General features: G+C 27.2%; 1 protein-coding gene across 6 annotated transcripts in view; it reads left to right on the top strand.

Moving 5' to 3' along the window:
• Nucleotides 1-19,895, top strand: part of LOC119671131 (Ca(2+)/calmodulin-responsive adenylate cyclase) — a gene marked incomplete at its 5' end in the record, with an annotated part of 52,625 nt that overhangs the window by 15,811 nt on the left and 16,919 nt on the right. For all 6 annotated transcript variants that reach the window (XM_038081656.1, XM_038081655.1, XM_038081652.1 and 3 more), the window contains 4 exon segments: nucleotides 16,410-16,696; nucleotides 16,771-16,950; nucleotides 18,510-18,683; nucleotides 18,805-19,073. In XM_038081656.1, the coding sequence (XP_037937584.1) occupies nucleotides 16,496-16,696; nucleotides 16,771-16,950; nucleotides 18,510-18,683; nucleotides 18,805-19,073 (824 nt within the window).

Raw genomic sequence — 19,895 nt, 5'->3', positions numbered from 1 at the left:
TTCGTTTGATGCAGTTTTTTTTCAACTGTCGTTTCGAATAAATAACAATTACCGCGCCAAAACCAAAACAATACTCATGGCAATAAAAATGTTTTTCATAAGAAATTTGGCAACGTATTTGTGCATTATTAATTTGTAAGTGGGTCAATTCAACCAACAACAAATTTTGGCTATTAAATTGTATTTATAATTTTGTACAAACTTGAAGAAATTAATCTCAATGCTTTGGAAAACAAAATAATTACCAGCTTGTCATGTCAGACCGAGCAAAGGCGGCCACATGGGATGCTAGGAAATTACGTCTCATTTTCTTCTTCTTTCCAAAACTTCCTATTCAAAACTGTTCAAGGACAAATTTTCATATTGATTACTTTTCATGTGTTTGAACTTGTATATTATAAGGACAGCAAATATTTTATAAGAATCCTATGGTGGTATATCATATAAACACGAATAGCACAAATTAAGAAACTTTTGGATGTGCTTATTAATATTTTTTGACAAAAATCTTTTCATTTTATTGAAGTAACATTAAGATGTAATATTTAATGCCGTTTTGATGATTAAAAATGTTTCAGTTTGTTTAATTTAATTTGTTTACTTTTTATGTTCGCATAAAAACTTATACTCATACGTTTTTATAAACAATCCTCTTGTGATTTTAATAAATATTCAGGATATTTTTAGGTTACAAAAAAATTTAATAGTTTATGTTAAGTCTATTTCGAATTAGGGCATCTGTGCACTTTTACTCTTTGATAGTCCTTCTCACTGACTAATTTATATATTCCTCAAAAGCTTCGTGATTATTCGATGACTGATCTAAGATCTGCGTACTACCCCGTGTGGCTAAAGATTATTCTGTGATTAGATAGTGCTAAGTAGGACAACCTGTCAATTTTCGCGAATAGCTTCAATGCTCTGTCCCTTATGTATTTTTTGACCGGGTAATCACAATGTCACCAACTCTCACTATCGTTGAAGTTAACTAAAAGAAATATTGAAATAAATCAAAAAGTAAAAGTAGCTTGATTTAAACGGGTGCCTTCAAACTATTTAATATTTAAATGGCATGGAATTTGTAGGTATCATAAAAAACTAACTTTAAATAAATTAAGCTTTGAGTTATAAATTTGGGTTTAGATACACATTGAATAAAGTTCATTAAGAGAAATGTATAATTAATTAAAAACCTTTGAGCATAAAAATTACTTTTTTTGAATGAAAAACGATTTTCTTATATTTTGTTTTGTAAATTTTGTTTTATTTACATTTGTTTTATTTCCCGTAAGTTTTTTTATATTTCATGTGAAGTCTTTTGTATTATTGGCAAGTTTTTTTTTATTTGTTGTAATTTTTTTTGTTGTATTTCGTTTTTTATGATTCGATAGGCCCATGAAACTATTACTTTCTTGTTCCTTATATATAATACCTTTTTCCAGCGGTTATTAAAATTGTAAATTAATATTGATCATATTAATTTGAATTTGAAAATTTTTCACTTTTATTATGTATTTGTATTTTGAATAGAAAAAAAACATTTTTTGTGATAGTATATAAAAAAATTTTAATTAATAATTTTTTAGAAAGTAGCAGATAGAATTATTATTAAAAAATATGATTCTAATCTCTTTACAGATTATGCATTTTATAAAATAAATACAATTTAATATACTAATATATAATCAAATATGTTTGTATTATGACAAGAAATTTATTTTCAATATAAAAAGTTATAGAAATGATAACATTTTCAAACTGAAATATTGTAACAGTATGAACTCAAAAAACATCTACATTATTTTACTTCAGTTATATGAAAACTAATTAAATCCTTTGAGCAAATCATTATATCTCGTTAAAATAAATTTAAAACTTATTCCATGACTAATTAATTATATATCTTGTTTTAATTAAAAAGCACTTTTTAACTATTACTTTAAAGACTCTGAGCAATTAATTAATTAATTATTAATAATAACATAGAACATAGAATAGTTAATATTTGTTGTGAGAATCGTTCATAGAACTTTACATCTATTACGACGACAAAATTGGCGTAAATTAAACCACAAAGCGCGCCAACATTTTTATCAGCGCAACCGAAAAATTTAAATATCACAACCGCGAGCACAACAACAAAATAACAGCAGCAGTAACAAAATGATTATGATAATTCATACTGCATACCAGGCAAACAGAAGTAACAGCAGCCATAACAAACTTGCATATGATAGTAGGAATACGTAAATATGTTTGTATATTTGTATGTATATACAAAGTAGTGTTATCCATGTATACAATTTGTTTTTGTATGTATATCAGAAATAATAAAAATATCAAACCTCTCAGAACAACAACAAGAGACATATTATTGAGCTTTAAAAAATATTGTAATAAATGTGGAAAAAGTGGAGGGAGTGTTGTTGTTGTTGTTGTTGGGTGTAAATGTTTGTTTCCAACTATTCCAAAAGAAACACTTGTTCTGCCAGTTAGACAACGCAGCACGGCACGAGCTCCAACCACTTTTACTGCTCTTACTACTTCTGTTGTCCGTTGTTGTTGACGCTGTTGATGGTGTTGTTGTTGTAGTTTTGCTGCTGTTGCTACTGCTGCTGTTGATGTTGTTGCTGCTGTTATTATTGGTATGCAGACAATCATCAACTCAACAACAGCCTGACAACCTCCCTAACCACCTTTTCATACACAAAACAAAACAGTCACAGAAGCAAAATTTTGTTGTTGCATCTTAATAGTTTTCATCTTAATTTTTATTTTTATTTTTGTCTTTACTGCCTTTTTAAATATGTTCAATTAAAAAATGTGACGAACTTTGTAAGCAGACAGTGAAAGAGACAGAAGTGTATAAGTAATAAAACGTAGACGCGCGAACAATTCATTTGATGAGCTACTAAACTACTACATACTTGCCTATGGAAGGCACTTGTACAAGGAAGGCTATTTTGCCATTCCGCGTTCAGTAGCAAATAAAAATTTCCATTATTAAATCAAAATACGACAAAAACTACAAAAACTACATAAAAATTTCATGTACAAATGTTGACAGCTAACAATTGATTTGTACTAAAGTTTTAAGTACACGATAAGAAAAAAACAACAAAGAAAACAAAAACAACTCAAACAATATCAAGTTTAAATAGCCGATTGTTTGGCAATGCCTTCATATTATTCAAAAACCAGATAGATGATCGGAGGGATGGACGCACTCATATACACAGCATCATATGGACATGCTTCATAATTTCAGTTTTTTTTTTCAAATCAAAATAAAGAAAATAAAAAAATTAACAACAACAGCGGCCGCAGCCGCATCAGTGGCAATATATTAAAAAAATTTCTGATTCTGGTTTGTTTTGTTCAGTGAAGCCTCACCGATAGACACTCATTTCACAGCGTGTGCATGAAGCGTTCTGTCAAGTGTAAGTAAACCGCAAATGAGTAAAGCGCAAGTTGCAAACAATAGTTGACACAAAGCATGCTTTCTACTCACTGCTGGGATCTCAGCAAATCGCCACTTACTACTTCTGCTTGGACATTGTCCGTTTTATTGTGATCGCTCGCTGGCTCACTGATTCGCTAGCTGTTGTGCATGTAAATGTTTTTTGACAACATAATTGGCAGTGTGCGAACATCACGGATATCGTAAGTGTAAAATATTTTTGTTGTACTTACGGCTATAACATTCTAAATCAGCAACTGTCAGATTTATAAGCACTAAAGTGGTGAATTAATTATTACCACTTTTGACATAAAAACCATTCATTATAATATAATAATTATGTTAATATGATTATAAAAAGTTTACCAATCAATTTTAATTTCATTTCAAAATATCTAAGAATTTTGAATATTCCTTAGGATCAATAACAGAAAAAAATTTTTTTACCAAAAAAATTTGCAAAATAATAAAGTATTAATATGATTAATACTAATATTATAATTATAATTAATATTAATATATAATATACCATATATTAAAATAATTTAGAATTTGCCATAAAAATGTTGAAAACCATGTGTAATTCTTGAACCCAATGAAAAAAAAAATAATCATCCTTCAACCATTTGTAAGGCAGTGAGGGTTTTTAAAATCTATGTTGTTTTGGTTACAATTGTCTTTGATACACTGAAATTAGATAAATATAAATGGATCTCCCTCTCATATGGATTTTTCCATTTTTCGAACTGAAGAACCATTGAGCAATATACCCTATATGTAAAGTTGTTATTCCATTTAAACAGATGAGGATAAAATATTGTTTAGTTTGGATCTACCTCATTATATATAAAAGAATTATAACGACAATAAGGATAATTTAATAATATATGTTTAAATGGGCAAATTGATTAATTGTTTAAATAATTAACAACTTTTTAAATTACTTTTAAAAAGCATATCAATATATAAAAATATCATCAATATTTCGACTATAGTCTATGTTATAGTCATTTTTAGGGCATTAATAAAATTTGGTCATTAAAATATTGAAATTTAATTTGAACATTTCATTGTTATTAATTTGATATTAATTATATTATATATAACATAATTAATTAATTAATTAATGTTGTGGTTTACTACTGTTCTAAAAACTTCTTTATAATTAATTATATTAATTACTATATAAAGTGTGTACTTGTACATCGCGCATATTTATACTCAAAATGATTTATATTTATATATGTAATATATGAGTACAATGAAACTGAATTTATATTGTTACTACAAAAGAAAATTAATAAGCCAGTTACTTATTCAACACTTTCAACTTAAGATCAAAGGTCTAACTAATGTATTTACATCTAGGGTAAAAAAAATACTTGTTTCAACTTAAAAATTTAAAATATTTACATACGATATTGTATCAGGAAGTAATGCATATGTGTTTAGTTTACTTTTGTAGACTTGCTTACTTGCTTGCTTGCTAACTTATAGATACTGGCCGTGATCTTGGCACTAAGTTCAATTGATTAGGTTAATTGCGTTAGCTATGCACTGAAAATTAAAATTCAAATTCAAATGTTGCATGTGGAAATATTTGATTATTAATCAAACATGCAGCAATTAAAAGTTGAATGAGTTTGACTTAAAAGCCTGCACAGCAACATTAAATAACTTAATTAACATCTCAACAAAGTTGCCAAATTGCTTAAATCAATCGGGGCTACGAAAAAAAATTCGAAATAGAATTTGTATAAAAAATAAATATTCTGAAATAATCGACATTACATTTTTTGCTGTAATTTAAATGAATGAATTTTCAACCGCCATTAATATCAGCAATTGCTTAGATTTGCTAAGATTATTTTTTGTTACAATATTTACGTGCAATTTTTGAAATAATGTTTATTAAGTGATAACTATAAGACATTAATTTTACAGTCTATTAACGAATAGATGCAAAAATTGTTTATTATATCTTAGAAAAATATTAAAAATATTTCATGATATACTTTTCTAGATTTTGTTATTTATGCATTTTATACTCTATTTTGATATGTAATGAATCGGTTGAAATTTGTGGGTTTCTTAATAACAGCAGAATTGAATTAAGTTCCTCAAATGACATCAATCTGCTGTTTGCGCAGTACTTCCAAATTATTTTGCGTCATGTTGCATGCAGTCTGTCGGTTGACATAACACAAATAATTTTAATGTCATAATGTATTTATTTTCTTTCGATAGGAATAAGTTTTTTTATGTGAGATATATATTTTTATGTGGGTTTACAAACTATTCACAAACTTTCGCAGATAATAATGTACTAGATGAACACATAATATTTTTTTTATATTTATTGAATTAAATATTCGATATTGTTTGTTTATTATTTACACAGTTGTGAATTTCTTTCAACAACTGATGACTTTATCTCAGTAATATACGAAATTTGTATGCTTGTAGCATATATTTTTAACAATAAATTTTTTTGATTTACTGTCTTTTCATTTTAACTTTTGTACAATTTAAATTTAAAATTAAAATTTTATTACTCTAACACTATAAACTTAATAGATTTTGTTATTTATAAGATGCTTTAAATCATACACAAAATTATTATGTTTAGAATTTTTACGACGGATAATTAGAAAAGATATTCTTTGTAAGGCCTCCTAATTAGATTTCGAAGCACGTGCAGGTAATTAAATTGTAAAAATTATTAACAAAAATATAAATAACCAATAATTTAATTATAATTTAAGCTTATATTATGAAATAAAAATTGGATAATAAGCTACAAAGTAACTATAAAAATAAATAGCAATTTTAAATCAATTTTTAATATAATATAGAAATATAATTAAAAGACGGTTAATACATATATACTTTTCTACATTTCGGATATTGTAATCGTAATACAATGTCATCACATCATAATAAGATGTATTAATGAATACATAAGTTTACTAAAGCAGTATGAATTTAAGAAATTCGAATTTTGTTATTTAATACTCTTTTGGTCTTTTTAATGTTAATTCATAATTTAGGGTGAAATTAATTCAAATAATTAGTTGTGAACATACACCAAAAACAGTATATAATACACAAATATTGAGCACCGAACTATTTGACACAAAAAGTTTATATACGATCTTTAAAATATCAAAATAGAAAAGATTCTTACATTTCTCCCAGTTGTAGTTTTTTACCAATATTCGGATGGATTATTTGCCATAAATTTATATATCAGCTTATTAATCACGGCACAACTTATTTACGCTTTAATAGAGGCCACTCACAAAGGATCCACGTAAACACCGTAAATCCGTTATGTGTTCTTGCAGGTATCTACAAATAGGTAGATTGCTACAACTGGTATCTATCATTTAAAAGTCTTCATTGCTATCATACTTTTATTAAAGAAAATTACAAAGATAGGTCAGCACTAAGATGAAGAAAAAGAGAAACTTTATATTTTTATATTTTCCTTGTGATATTTATAAAACCGAAGGGCGCATTAAAGACCACACTACTAAATAAAATTCATCTAAATTTTTTATCGAATATTAACTATCAGAGAATAAAAACCACCGTCGGGGTGCCTTTTCAATATTCATGTGCGAAAATGTATAGGTTCGAAACCCTTTCCACAAAATTGTTGTTTGAATATTGGGACCAAAAATATTTACATGATCCCATGTCACATGGTGAGCTAGTTTTTTTTGACAAAATTCTTGCAGAATGATGAGTTTGGGCTATTGCAAAAACCTAAAAGTAAAATGCTGTTTAACAGATCGCACGTAAATCGGGTGCTTTACTAAAGTCCATTATCAAATCACGATATTCTCGAAATCAAATTTTATTATTATTATATTGCTTTTTAAATAAATTCCAGTTCATCCATTATTACAAGCCGAATATGGAAATGATTCTAATTTAATGTTTAATATTAAAAAACAATTGTTTGTAATTTCACACCGACTTATTAACTACATTTTACTTTTAAATAATAGTTCTTTGCTCTTTCTCATTTAATGCATTTTAAAAGCACAATAATGCTTCACAAATAATAATTTCATATATATATTTTTCTTGCTTGATTTTTTTTTTTAGAAATTTCGACTTGAGGGTACGACATTTATCTACATTAAGAAATGATAAAGAATTGGAAAAATGCATGACGGACTAGGGTCTCTCTCCTCACTCCCTGAAATGAATCGTAGGACTATATTTATACATACATATTATATTATTGTATAATGACTGTTTAACAAGATAAATACTTTTCTAATTACTCACATTATCCGAAAGCCCTTCTCGAAGTAAATTTTTGGCTACAGGCCTGTTTATTATGGAATGTTGTTTAAGTAAATTCAGTAAATTACTGTGTCCAGTACCATTTTGAAATTCTAATAATATTTCTTAAACAATAAATATTTAACTATATTCTTATCATAAATGTAAAAATAACCTTAAACGATGACTTTATAAAGAACCTGTGTAAGTTTTTGAAACTTGTCCATTATCCGAAAGGTGAAGTTATCCGAAAGGTAAAAAACAATTTTTATATTTTTGGGCTAATAATATTGTTCTTGAATTAATAAAAAAACTAAATTTATTTATTTACTTAATTTCTCTTTCTTTTCATAAATTATAAACTAATATTTTTGTGTTTAATATTTACTGTATTATATTTTAAAAATTAAGTTTTTCATATTAAAATATAAAGTTTTTCGTAACTCTAAGCGAAACATTTAGTATTTTTTTTAAATAAATTTAGTTCTTTTATTTATTAAATTGTTGAAAACTTTTAAATTTCTTCTTAGGACAAATCCAAATTTATTTAAAAACTAACTAATAGAAGAAATTTTTTATAGAAGTAAAAAGTTTGAAATTATTTAATTTTTTGGTGACTGTTCGCAGATGCATTCAACATTTTTTACTTTTAATAAAGTTTTTTTCTGTCAAATTGGCGTATGGAGATTTACGAACAAAAAATTTTGCAAATATTTTTAAATTTATTTTAAAAGTTTACAAAAAAAGTAATAAAAGATCTGAGCAAAGTTTTGTGTGACACTTTTTAAAGCACTTATTGCCAATAGATTTCCCATGTATTGCACTAAAGTTGAAGTATGCTTTGAGTATATAAACAGCAAGTCTACTACTTACTATAAAAAAAAGAAAAAGTAAAATAAAATGTTTTTCAGTTTTCCTTGCATAAAAATAAGAAAAATATAAAATCCTTAATCTGAGCAGAAAGAAAATCTATATAACACCAAAAATTGATTTTTATAAAGTTTTGATATGCTTAAAATTTTTTTTTTGTTCCACTTTTGTTACTTGGAATGGATTTTATAGAAGTGTTACAAATATTTCCTTACGACCTTGGCCATCATTGACTGAAGATTATTGGAGCTTTAGGATTTTCCATACCAAATGCACAATTTCATGCTACTATACTCTAAATGCATGGGAAACAGCCACAATCTGTGTTAGAGGTAAGGTCAAATCCTATTAATAAGAGCACTAATTTGTTCAAAAACGTGAGAAAAAAAGTCAAATTAAGTAAATTAATATATAAAAATGAACGAGTCACTAACAGCACATAATCTGACAATGTGAATAAGTGTGATTAAATCATTTAATGCTTCGTTGACTGTGAATAACGAAGGACTTTTTTATTTTTATCCTGCCGTATGAAATGTAGTAGAATGTAGTAGAGTAAGTGTTTGGTGCGTGGTTCAAAGTCGCACACAATTTATAGTTGAGTGGGCACTATTTTGCTTTTACTAAGCTTGCAAGCATCAGTAAACCACACGATATATGCAGTAACAGGCGTATCTCACAATGTCCTACAGGCTTTGCGAACCGAAGGTTATTTTGTGGTTTACGCATTTCATGAATATAATTTTGAAACAAAATAAATAGTGAACTTTTCATATTGTTTGTGTACATAAACAAAGCGTAATTAAATTCTAACATTTTTGAATGTAAATACTTAATATGAAATAATTACGAAAACAAACAAATATTATTTTTATACCTGTAAGATATAAACTAAGCTGTAAAATTCAAAGAATTAATTTTCGAATACTTTATATGTAAACCTATATCAAAAACATTCTATTTGCAATTAAATTTTCTCAAAGGTATACTAGTTTGAATAAAAGGAAGGGTTGTTGGGTGAAAAATTTGTTTTTGTAGATATATATTATTTAAAATAAATTTTTTAATGTGTCAATTAATATTGTTGAATTTAACAAGAAATTGTTACGAAGATTGCTTCATACAAAAAAAAGTATATAATTTAATATTTTTTTTTAATTTGTATAGTGTTCACTTTTAAATATTTGTATAAATTTTAAACATAAACATTAATTAAATACTAAATACTGAACTGCTTGTGTGGCAAAATGTATTAGAGAAAGTTCATATATTTAAATTGAACGAAGGAGGTGCGTCATGTTTTGGTAGATTTGTTCTAATCAACAAATTTAAAACAAAATTAAATAAAAATAGCATCTAGAATAATAAAAATAATTTTACAATGCTTTGTGAAAAATTTTAATTAAATTGTATCTCGTTGCTGTCGTCAATTGTTAAAAGTTGAATGCGTGTGCGTTTTGGCTTGAGTAACACAAATGTTGAAGGTGTGACATGTTGCAGATACTTAACATTTTGTATGAATGAAAAATGCGCTTATGTACTTGTCTAAAATTTATTCACTTTTTCGTTGAAATTTATTTTCTTTCTATTTATTTAGTTTAGTGTTTACTGCCTGATTCAAATGTGGTGGAAAATAAGAGCACGCGTTAGTCGTTTCTGTCTTGGCAACGGATTAAATAGATTTTTTACCTTTCCGTTTTTTTTTCTTTTGGTTTTGATAATTATTTGATTTTTATTATTTTTTTTTAAATATACTTGCAATTTAAAAATTTGTCACAAGTTCAGAGCGTATCAAGCATAAAATGAGTGGTACTTTTTAAAAATTTTATTTCATATGAAATTAATAATATAAACTAAAATTTTTATTATTTTCATTTCTAAACTTTCGTATAGCCAAAAGTTAAAATTTTAAATAAATTTAAAATATATTAAAAATAAGTTAATTCTGACAAATTGCTGTTTAAATTAGTTGTTACAATTTCTGATTATTACTTATGCCTTAAAATTTATCAAAACTTTTTGTTTTCTTGGTATATTTGATTTTTAACCATTTATAATTAAATATTAAAAAAAAAAATTAATATATAAACTGACCTAACTTAAAGTAATCTGACACTAGTTAATTTATTTTAACACGAAACTTGTGGTATTTGTATTCAGTAATTGATATACATTGCGTATGAGTTACAACTACGCTTAAAAAGTAAGACCACAACAAAGACCACGCATCAAGTCCAGACAACAACACAAGTAAAGAAAACAGCGAAAAGTGTGCCAACTCTGGCTTTGCAAACTTTGTCAGCGCATTAAGTACAGCTGTGTTTAAAATTTTACTATGTCAAAACTGATGTTTTTGATAGTCTTAAACAGTCCAACAGACGGCTGATAAAATGTCTTATGTTTTCCATGTAATTGTATTCTAAATATAAGTACCAACGTTTGTAAATTAAATTTGAATTATAAAGAAGTAACTTACTTATTAACTAGCAAGCTCAGCTTAACCAATAATACCTAGCATTTATTGGCTTTTAATTTTATATGCGAATGCTATTATCAACATTGAATTTCTGTTTATGATGTTTATGATATTTTCTAAATATAGAAAGATAGAATTTCATCTTACCAATATCAACTTTCTATATATTCTGTTGAACTTAAATATCTTAAATGCATTTCTGGAATGCATTCTTCATTTCACAGCACTATATTAAAAGCAATTACAAAAATTTTCTGTTTTCTATACAATGAAATCATAAAATTCTATATATTGTACATATGTCACCGCTTAATTTGAGTAAAATTCATTTTATAGATCATTCATAAGGACTTCAAGAGCATACATTGCACAACCAATTAAACGATCTCCACAAAACCCAAGATCTTTCCATACTAATCAGTCCAATGAAGACATATTATAAGAGTTTTAAATAAAGCGTTCTTCATAATGAGATACTTCATAACTATTTTAGAAAACATAAAGTCTACCACGTTTACGTAGTAAGAAATAAGGGAATCATTGCTTAAAAATCTAAAGATCATGAAAAACATGATCTTAAAGTTAACGTGGAAGGAGCCCCAAAAGCGTAAACTTCATAATACACAGGAATTGGCGGATTCATTTTTCTACCTTAGGAGTTTTTAGTTACAGATATATGTAGAGGTGGATACGGAAGCTAGATTAGCTAAAACTGCGTTAGCCTTTGCGCAAGTAATAAATAGCTGTAACTCCAACTTCATGTCGATAACAAAAAAATTTGGAGAATAAAATTCAATGTGTTAACGCGGTTTCTCTCTAGTTGTGATACCTGGTTGACTACAGTCACAATCCTTTGCAGAAACGAACATAAAAGCGAAACTGGCTAAAGTCACATTAGTCTCTGCGTAAGTGGAAAATAGCTGTAAATCTAACTCCTTATCGATAATAACTGAAATTCAAATATGTAAATTTAATGTTTATCGCTGCTTCTTTAAGAGTGCGAGACCTGGTAATTAGGTAAAATCTTTTGCAAAATAGCTTTTTAATATTTTCCAGTAACTGTTTGAGTAAAATTATCTATGAAATAGAAGAAGATGACGCCTGTGTCTCGCTACACAGACGAACTAAACATTTTTATACTTCTTTAAATATAGGTAGGCGGTGCCTATATTTATTACACATATCAAAAACTAATATATGTTAAAGAAACATTTTGTTTAAAATCTCTACTGTTTCAAAAAATACCAAATTTTGGGCAGCTTGTTTTAAATTTGCTGCACTGCGACCATACTATAGTGAAAGAAGCAAAATTAGGGAAATACACTTTAAACGAAGTGATGAGCTTATAACAAAACCGCACAAAATCAAGGCCTTATATTCTACAAGGAGCCACATTAATTCTGTACTGAACTGAAACATAATATTTTTATATATTATCAGTAGAATCTAAGTATATAAAGGTTTTATTTCATAAAATTCTTATAATAAATTTTTTTTATATATATTAAATATTATGCAATAAAGACTTTGAGTCTAGAGTAAACAAACTTACAACTTGCGGTTAAAAAGTTGTCGGATAAGTTACGTGACGTATGCAGTTTCCACAAATGTCTTAATCGTTATAAATATTTTAAATATCACATTCATTAACAACGATAAGGACTTACACATATAAGAAGATTTATTAACATTTTAAAGAGTATTCTTAATAATACAATATATATAAATAAAAATCAAGACTCATGTATTTAAATCCGCCTTAAAATAAACAATAAAACAATTTTGCACTTTAAATTTCAAAATGTTTGTTATTTTTGGCATGAAATACATTTGCGGAAAAGTATGTACAAATTAACGAAAAATTGTTAAGCTAACGAGAAATTAAATCAAATGAAATATTAGCAAACATGAAAGTGTAACAAAAACATTAATAAATCACTTGACACAACCCCTACAAAAATAAATTAAAATGAAGGAAAAATTAAATAAATTTGCAGAATATAATTTAATGCCTACGCGTTTACCAACACTGCCGCATTTGAACACGCCATGCCACTTGGAGGTGGAGAAGAACATTTTCACCATTTTCTATATTAACACGTAATATTTTTCATAATTCTCACGCCAGTTTTCCGTGTCCCCACATAAAATTGCCAGTGATGGATTCCACATTAGACTGTAATTTAATTTTGAAGAATATGTTTTATATACGACTAGATTATATAAAAATAAATTCTGTATAAGCAGGAAAGACATGGCAAATATATTAAGCAATATTATGAATAATATTTTCACTCAAGTGCACAGGTGATGTGACAAAATTTAAAATGAAAAACGCATATCAGCTTTGGCGAAATTTTCTTGCGGGAGCCATTGCGGAAATTGGACCTTGAACAGACGGAAGGATTAAAAATATTCAAGGTTAAGTTTAAGTGAATGACGTAGATTTTTAATCTTCACAAAACTCTTCCCTGTGCAATTAAGTTTGTATTCCAGATATCAGCAAACTTTTATTTTATTTTAAATTAATTAAACAAAATGCAATTTTCATTGGAATTCAACCATTTAAACAAATTTAATTAAAAATCATTAATTTCTCTTTTAAATGATTTTGGAAAAAAATAAAAAATTTGTAGTAATTGGAAGAATTAAAAATGAATAATTTGTTTAAAACTTAATTAATTGAAATGAACAACTTGAAGGTTAATTTGTTGCATTGATTTGTGGGATTAATTTATAACCAAAACTTTTTTAAATAAATTTAAATTCAAGAGTTTTAATCAGAATTAAAAATAATTTTGTTTCTATGAAAATATAATAATAAAATATAAAATAATAAAATATATATCTTTCTCGATAGCAAAATTATTAAATTTCAATGCTTGATGCATCGTAAAACTTAATTTAATTATGGCTTTGAGTATTAATGTGCTTTTTATTAGTTTTCCTCATTTTCAATTAAAAACAATTGCAAATACTTTGTACAAATTGTAGCTACTTTGTTGGTACACAATTAACACCTTAAGCAGAACAGAAAGTAATAACTGCAAGTACTCATTAATTACTTGAGAACGACATTAAGTGCCAGCACAGACAGTAATACTTGAAAATGAAAGGATTTTCTACATTTCTAGAAAACAGTCCCCGTGACTGGTTTGAGAAAACTGCGTTTAGCTTAGTAAATTTGTATTTCATTTGTATAAGATGATTATTTACAAAAAGAAACCACAAACTTAGGATGGGAAGTAAAACTGTTAACGACATTAATTAAACGAAAGAAAGTAATAAATTCTTATATTAACTAATGAGACTTGTAACATCTTAATCAACGTAATATAAGTTTATTTTCCCTTCAAACTTTTTTGCTAATTAAAAAAACTGATAGTTATAATACTTGAACCAGAATTTCCACTTTATATCCAAACAGAGGTAGCTGGGAGCTTGTACCTGTGACAGGTAATTCTTCAGTTATCATCTACACAGATGGCTCAAAGATGGAGAGTAGTATAGGAGTAGGTCTCTTCTCGTATCTTTACGAGTAGGTATCTTTAAGACTGAGATATATACTATCAAGAAAACAGCCAATCTTATACAACAATGTACAATTTGTCCTCGAATATCACGATTTTTGTAGATAGTCAGACCGCACTGAAAGCAATTGAATCCAAAATGATTAAATCCAAACATCACTAGCATATGAGATGGCCAGAAATGGATTTGAACTGCATATAAGAGACGTCGACCTCTCAATACAAACACCGATATGTGAACTGTTTAGGATAATAAAGGAAACTACCAATACGGTGACGAACAATTGGACTAATCGACTATGGACTATGGACTAACCGCAAATTCTGTGATGTCGCTAGAACCTTATGGCCTAGTTTGGACAAAAACAAAACAAAAAGCCTTTTAGGCTTCAGCAAACCTGCAGTTCGTGTGCTTACTGGAGTACTAACGGAGCATAATGCCATTGCGCCTATGTTCCTATGGTGTCGAGTTCCAACTAGTGGATTATGCAAAAGTTGCCAAGATAAAGAGAATATAGTACCTATCAATCACAATAGATTATAATCACATGATTATATAATAATCTCATTTTATATAATCTCATTTTTACACTAACAGATTCCAAATTATTTTTTTCAGGTAAAATTCGATAATAATATGTTTTTGTAATAGAACATAAAAATCTTGTCAAAGTTTAGCCAGTGTACAAACATTGATATAAAAAATTTTACGAAAACTAATAGATATATTATTCAGTTATGGAAAGCAAATTTGTTTAAATATCTTTATCTTTATATATAAACAATATGTTTATATATACTAATTTTATAAATATTATTTTATAAATATATTTTATAATATTTGATTACAAGTTAAAAATAGTTATACACAAACATTAGAAGTAAAACTTAAATCATTTCGTCTGAATTATTTTTTACAATGCTAAATTGGATTCACTTATAAACTAAATTGTATTCATATATCTAACTCAATATATTGAGCTCATTGTTTTATATTTTACAATTCCCTAGAATTTTATGATATTCTTTAAAAATAAATACAACTTTAAATTTGCGTTTTTAAAGTACAAATATTATAGATAGATTTGGAATTCAAATAATAAAAGCACTGACATGCAAATACCGCAGCATTTAGAAAAGCCTTTCGGAAATTAATGGCAGACATTTTAATACACACCAATTTTATATAGGCTTAAGAATGACCTATTACGAAACACTTGGCGTTTACCCAAAAAGCATTAACTGCGCCAATGAGAGTAAAATTTTTATTTATTTTATTTAAATTGTTATCCTTGAAGTGCCTTTCATATAAAATTAAATACAAAATACTTCATGTACATAAAATTTGCCAGGGAAACGGCACAGAACTTATTGAGTAACAAAGTGAATTGACAGATTTGCCCAATTACATCAGTTTTACAAAACTGAGCACAAAAGCAAATAAATATATAAAATACATAATTATTTTAGTTAAAATGGCAAAAAGCAATCTTAAAAAATATACTAATTAACTTAAACAATATATTTTCTTAATTTTCCTCCTGCCAATTTACTAATTTGACAGTTGCACTTAGCAGTCAATTTGAAGTAGAACATATGCCCTCAGTAACGAATGACCCTCGAATACACATTGTACATTTTGACAGGCTGATATTGGTGTTCTTGTGTCTATTTTTAAATATTTACTAATTTAGTCATATTGATTTATTTTACTAATATATTTATATATATATACATGTACTAATTTGTTTCTTTTATTTATTTATCTTTTCAGTTTCCGCACAATTGATTTGCCGCCATTTGCACGCATTGTGTTGGCACCATTTAACCGCCTTCTAAGGGCGGTTGGACGGTGCAATCATGGATCATGCGGTTAAAGCGACACGCGGCCGTCCATGGAATACTTTACGTTTTGAAAACGATGAGCTAGAATGCCTCTATCAGCGCTACACACTAAAGTTGCAACGCTTCTCAGTACTGGGCGTGGTAGCTTTAGTTGTAGTGCTGTGTGGTGTCATGGCGGCACTCTCGTTGGCCTATAATAATGCACCTACTTTTCATGTAAGTCAAAATCTTTATCCATAACGCTAGAAATATGTATTTGTAATTTGTAATCACGATATATACACTTTTAGAATGTATTCAACTCCATTGTTTGTCTACTTTTTGCCGTTATACTCATATTACTGCAATGTCGCGTTATCAAAGATCATCATTTGCCAATACTTTGCTATAGCATTCTACTTTTCACCGCCAGCATTTGTTTTGTCTCAATGCCAACGGTGGGCAGCATTTTTCCAGTGGATACAAAGGAGGTAAGTGTGAAATAAATGCAAAAGTAATTATTTGTATCTTAATCAGTACACAAGGTAGATAGAATTGAATAAATGTGTTATGAAAAATATACACATTTTTGAGTTATGACATGATATATTAACATATACATTTTCGTTGGTATTGAGTTTAGAAACATTTTTGGTGAAAGACTTTATTTACTAATACAGTTAAGATATCAAAAACTTATTTGATTTATATGAAATAAATGTTTGTATATAAATATTACTTGCGGTCTTCAAATGAAAATAAGAACGAATACAAGAAGTCTTTTTAACTTCTGTAAATATCTGAAAATAACAAATTTTCTTATATTATTACATATTGGATGTGATTTTTTTTTGAAAATATTTAATGTATTTATATTCGAATTAATGGATACGTATTTTTTTCTTTGTATATTTATGGAGAATATAGGGTATATAGGGCTTTATAAGCAGCTGAATGCATTAAGTAACACAAGCTCTCAGCTGCTTTCTAATCAAGGATATTGCGCAGTGGATAAAAACTTATTCACCGTTGTGCTTGAATTAGTTTTAATTATGCCTGACCAATGAAAAAAAATGCTCAGGCACTCTTCAACTAACACATTCAGTTATGATAGGTCTCACTTAATTTGCACCAATACCGTTTCATCGTTTAGTGTCCCATGAAAAACATCCACTTGATTTAAAGCTGAAGTTCAAGAAAAAGACAGTGAAAATAATATGAATTTCAAATTCTTGCCTGTGACTAGCAGGAACCAGAACTAGTCAGAAAGTTTTATTGGAAAATTTCTATCGGAAAGATTCTATATAGCCAACAACTATTTTAGGACTTGTTACCCAATTAATCCTCATAATTTCATACAGAATTTAGTTTATTCATATACTTGTTTATGTGACATGTACATCGCTGGAATAATAATAATAGCAGTTGACTACGACTAACATTATAAGGGTCATCTTTATTATATAGGGTTATAATGCATTTAAGGATTTATAATACAGTGTTATAAACTTTTAAATTAATTCAAAATGTTGAGATATAAATAAAATACATATTTTATAATAAATTATTTCGTTAAATATTGTGTTATAAATTTTTTTATTAATTTGAAATGCTGAGGTATAAATAAAATACATATTTTATAATAAATTATTTCTTCAAATATAGTGTTTACTATATAAAATAAAATAAATTATTACTAAAAGTTACCTTTTTATATTCACTTGTATAGTAACAATAATGTTTAAACAGTTAAACTAGCAGTTATTACTATCGTCATAACTATTATGAAGTTACTTGCGTACTTGCGTAAAGTTATTAAATTAAATAGAATTTAAAAATAAATTAATTTTTATATAAAAAAAAAATATTTTGCATTTTATATGTTAAAATAAGATAACGTCTTAAACTGAAACTCGACAAAATACAAGTACTACCAATACCGACTATTCTGTCATCAAACTAAATTAGAATATTTCATGCTTCAGTAATCTTCTTAATTGAAACAAATATTTTAGACATGGTTAAATGTGGTTCTATTTAATCTGTATAGGTCATGGCCGAGGGAGTTTGGCAAATTGTATTCGTAGTGTTTTTGGCTTATGCCATGATGCCACTTCAAATCTGGGAAGCGGTTTGCTTTGGTATATTATTGCCTTCGGTGCATATAAGTTTGACGGTTTATAAAATATTTACGGATTCATTTCGTTATTTGGAATATAATCAGGTATGTTCAATCAAAAAATCTTATTAACATAATTAATAAAAATATACAAAATTAAATTTATAAAAAATCTTATATCATTTAATTAATTTATTAAATAAAATTCTTATTTATTTAATAACAGTTAATAGCTAACATTGTAATGTTTATTGGCGTTAATGTAGCTGGCTTAGTTGTAAATATAATGATGGAACGTGCCCAGCGTCGTGCGTTCCTAGATACACGGAATTGTATAGCCGCCCGTTTAGAAATTCAGGATGAAAATGAGAAACTGGAAAGACTTTTATTGTCGGTACTACCTCAGCATGTTGCAATGCAGATGAAAAATGATATACTGTCACCTGTGGCTGGTCAATTTCACCGAATTTACATACAAAAACACGAAAATGTTAGGTAAGCTATTATATTTTAAACTGCATTCAATTGCATTTGCATATATAATAAGATGCATATAACGTCATACTTATTTAAACGGCTGTTTAAGTTTTAAAATTAGCAAATAAAAAAAAAAATTTTTTTTAAAGCAATTAAAGATATCGTTGACGTCAACTGTGTGTCCATTAAATTTATATTTAAATTCCATTTATTTACTTTTGATATTGTAGTATTTACCTGCGAATTTGTGTATATTGTCTGTGGCAAAGTGCAGCCAAAAATTTACTCAATCAACATCAACGAAATGTGCATTTAAAATTTAAATGCTTTTTTCGTGGTAAAATGAAAAATTGTATTTTAAAATATTTAAACAATGCAAATGATCGATTGTGCCGCAAATAATTGATTCATGTCAGTTTACTCTGAAGATACACATTACAAATTTTTAAGTAAAGATGGAGAATAAATAATTTGTATTAAAAAAATTGGCTTGAGTTCAAGAAATTTTTATTTTGCAAACGCTTTAATGACATTTGGCTGGGGAAATAACTCAAAATGATTTTGATGGATTATTTTGAAATGTTTTTATGACATAAGTAATGCAAGAATCTAAATAAATTATTCTGAATTAATATAATAGTAAATATTTAAAATTTTATAGCATTTCATTAGAGAAGTAATCAAAACGGTAGAATGTATAAATTATAAATATGTTTTAAATGCATATCGAAATTATTTAGATTAATTAACAAAATACAATATAATTATATATATATAGTCAAAGTTTCATAACTCGAACTTCTATAACTCGAATTTTCTATAACTCGAACTAAAAAGAGT

Source organism: Teleopsis dalmanni, chromosome 1 (genome assembly GCF_002237135.1).
Source record: "Teleopsis dalmanni isolate 2A chromosome 1, ASM223713v2, whole genome shotgun sequence".
Taxonomy (NCBI): Eukaryota; Metazoa; Arthropoda; class Insecta; order Diptera; family Diopsidae; genus Teleopsis; species Teleopsis dalmanni.
The sequence above is the reverse complement of the archived record's forward strand: the minus strand, read 5'-3'. Positions and strand labels throughout refer to the sequence as shown.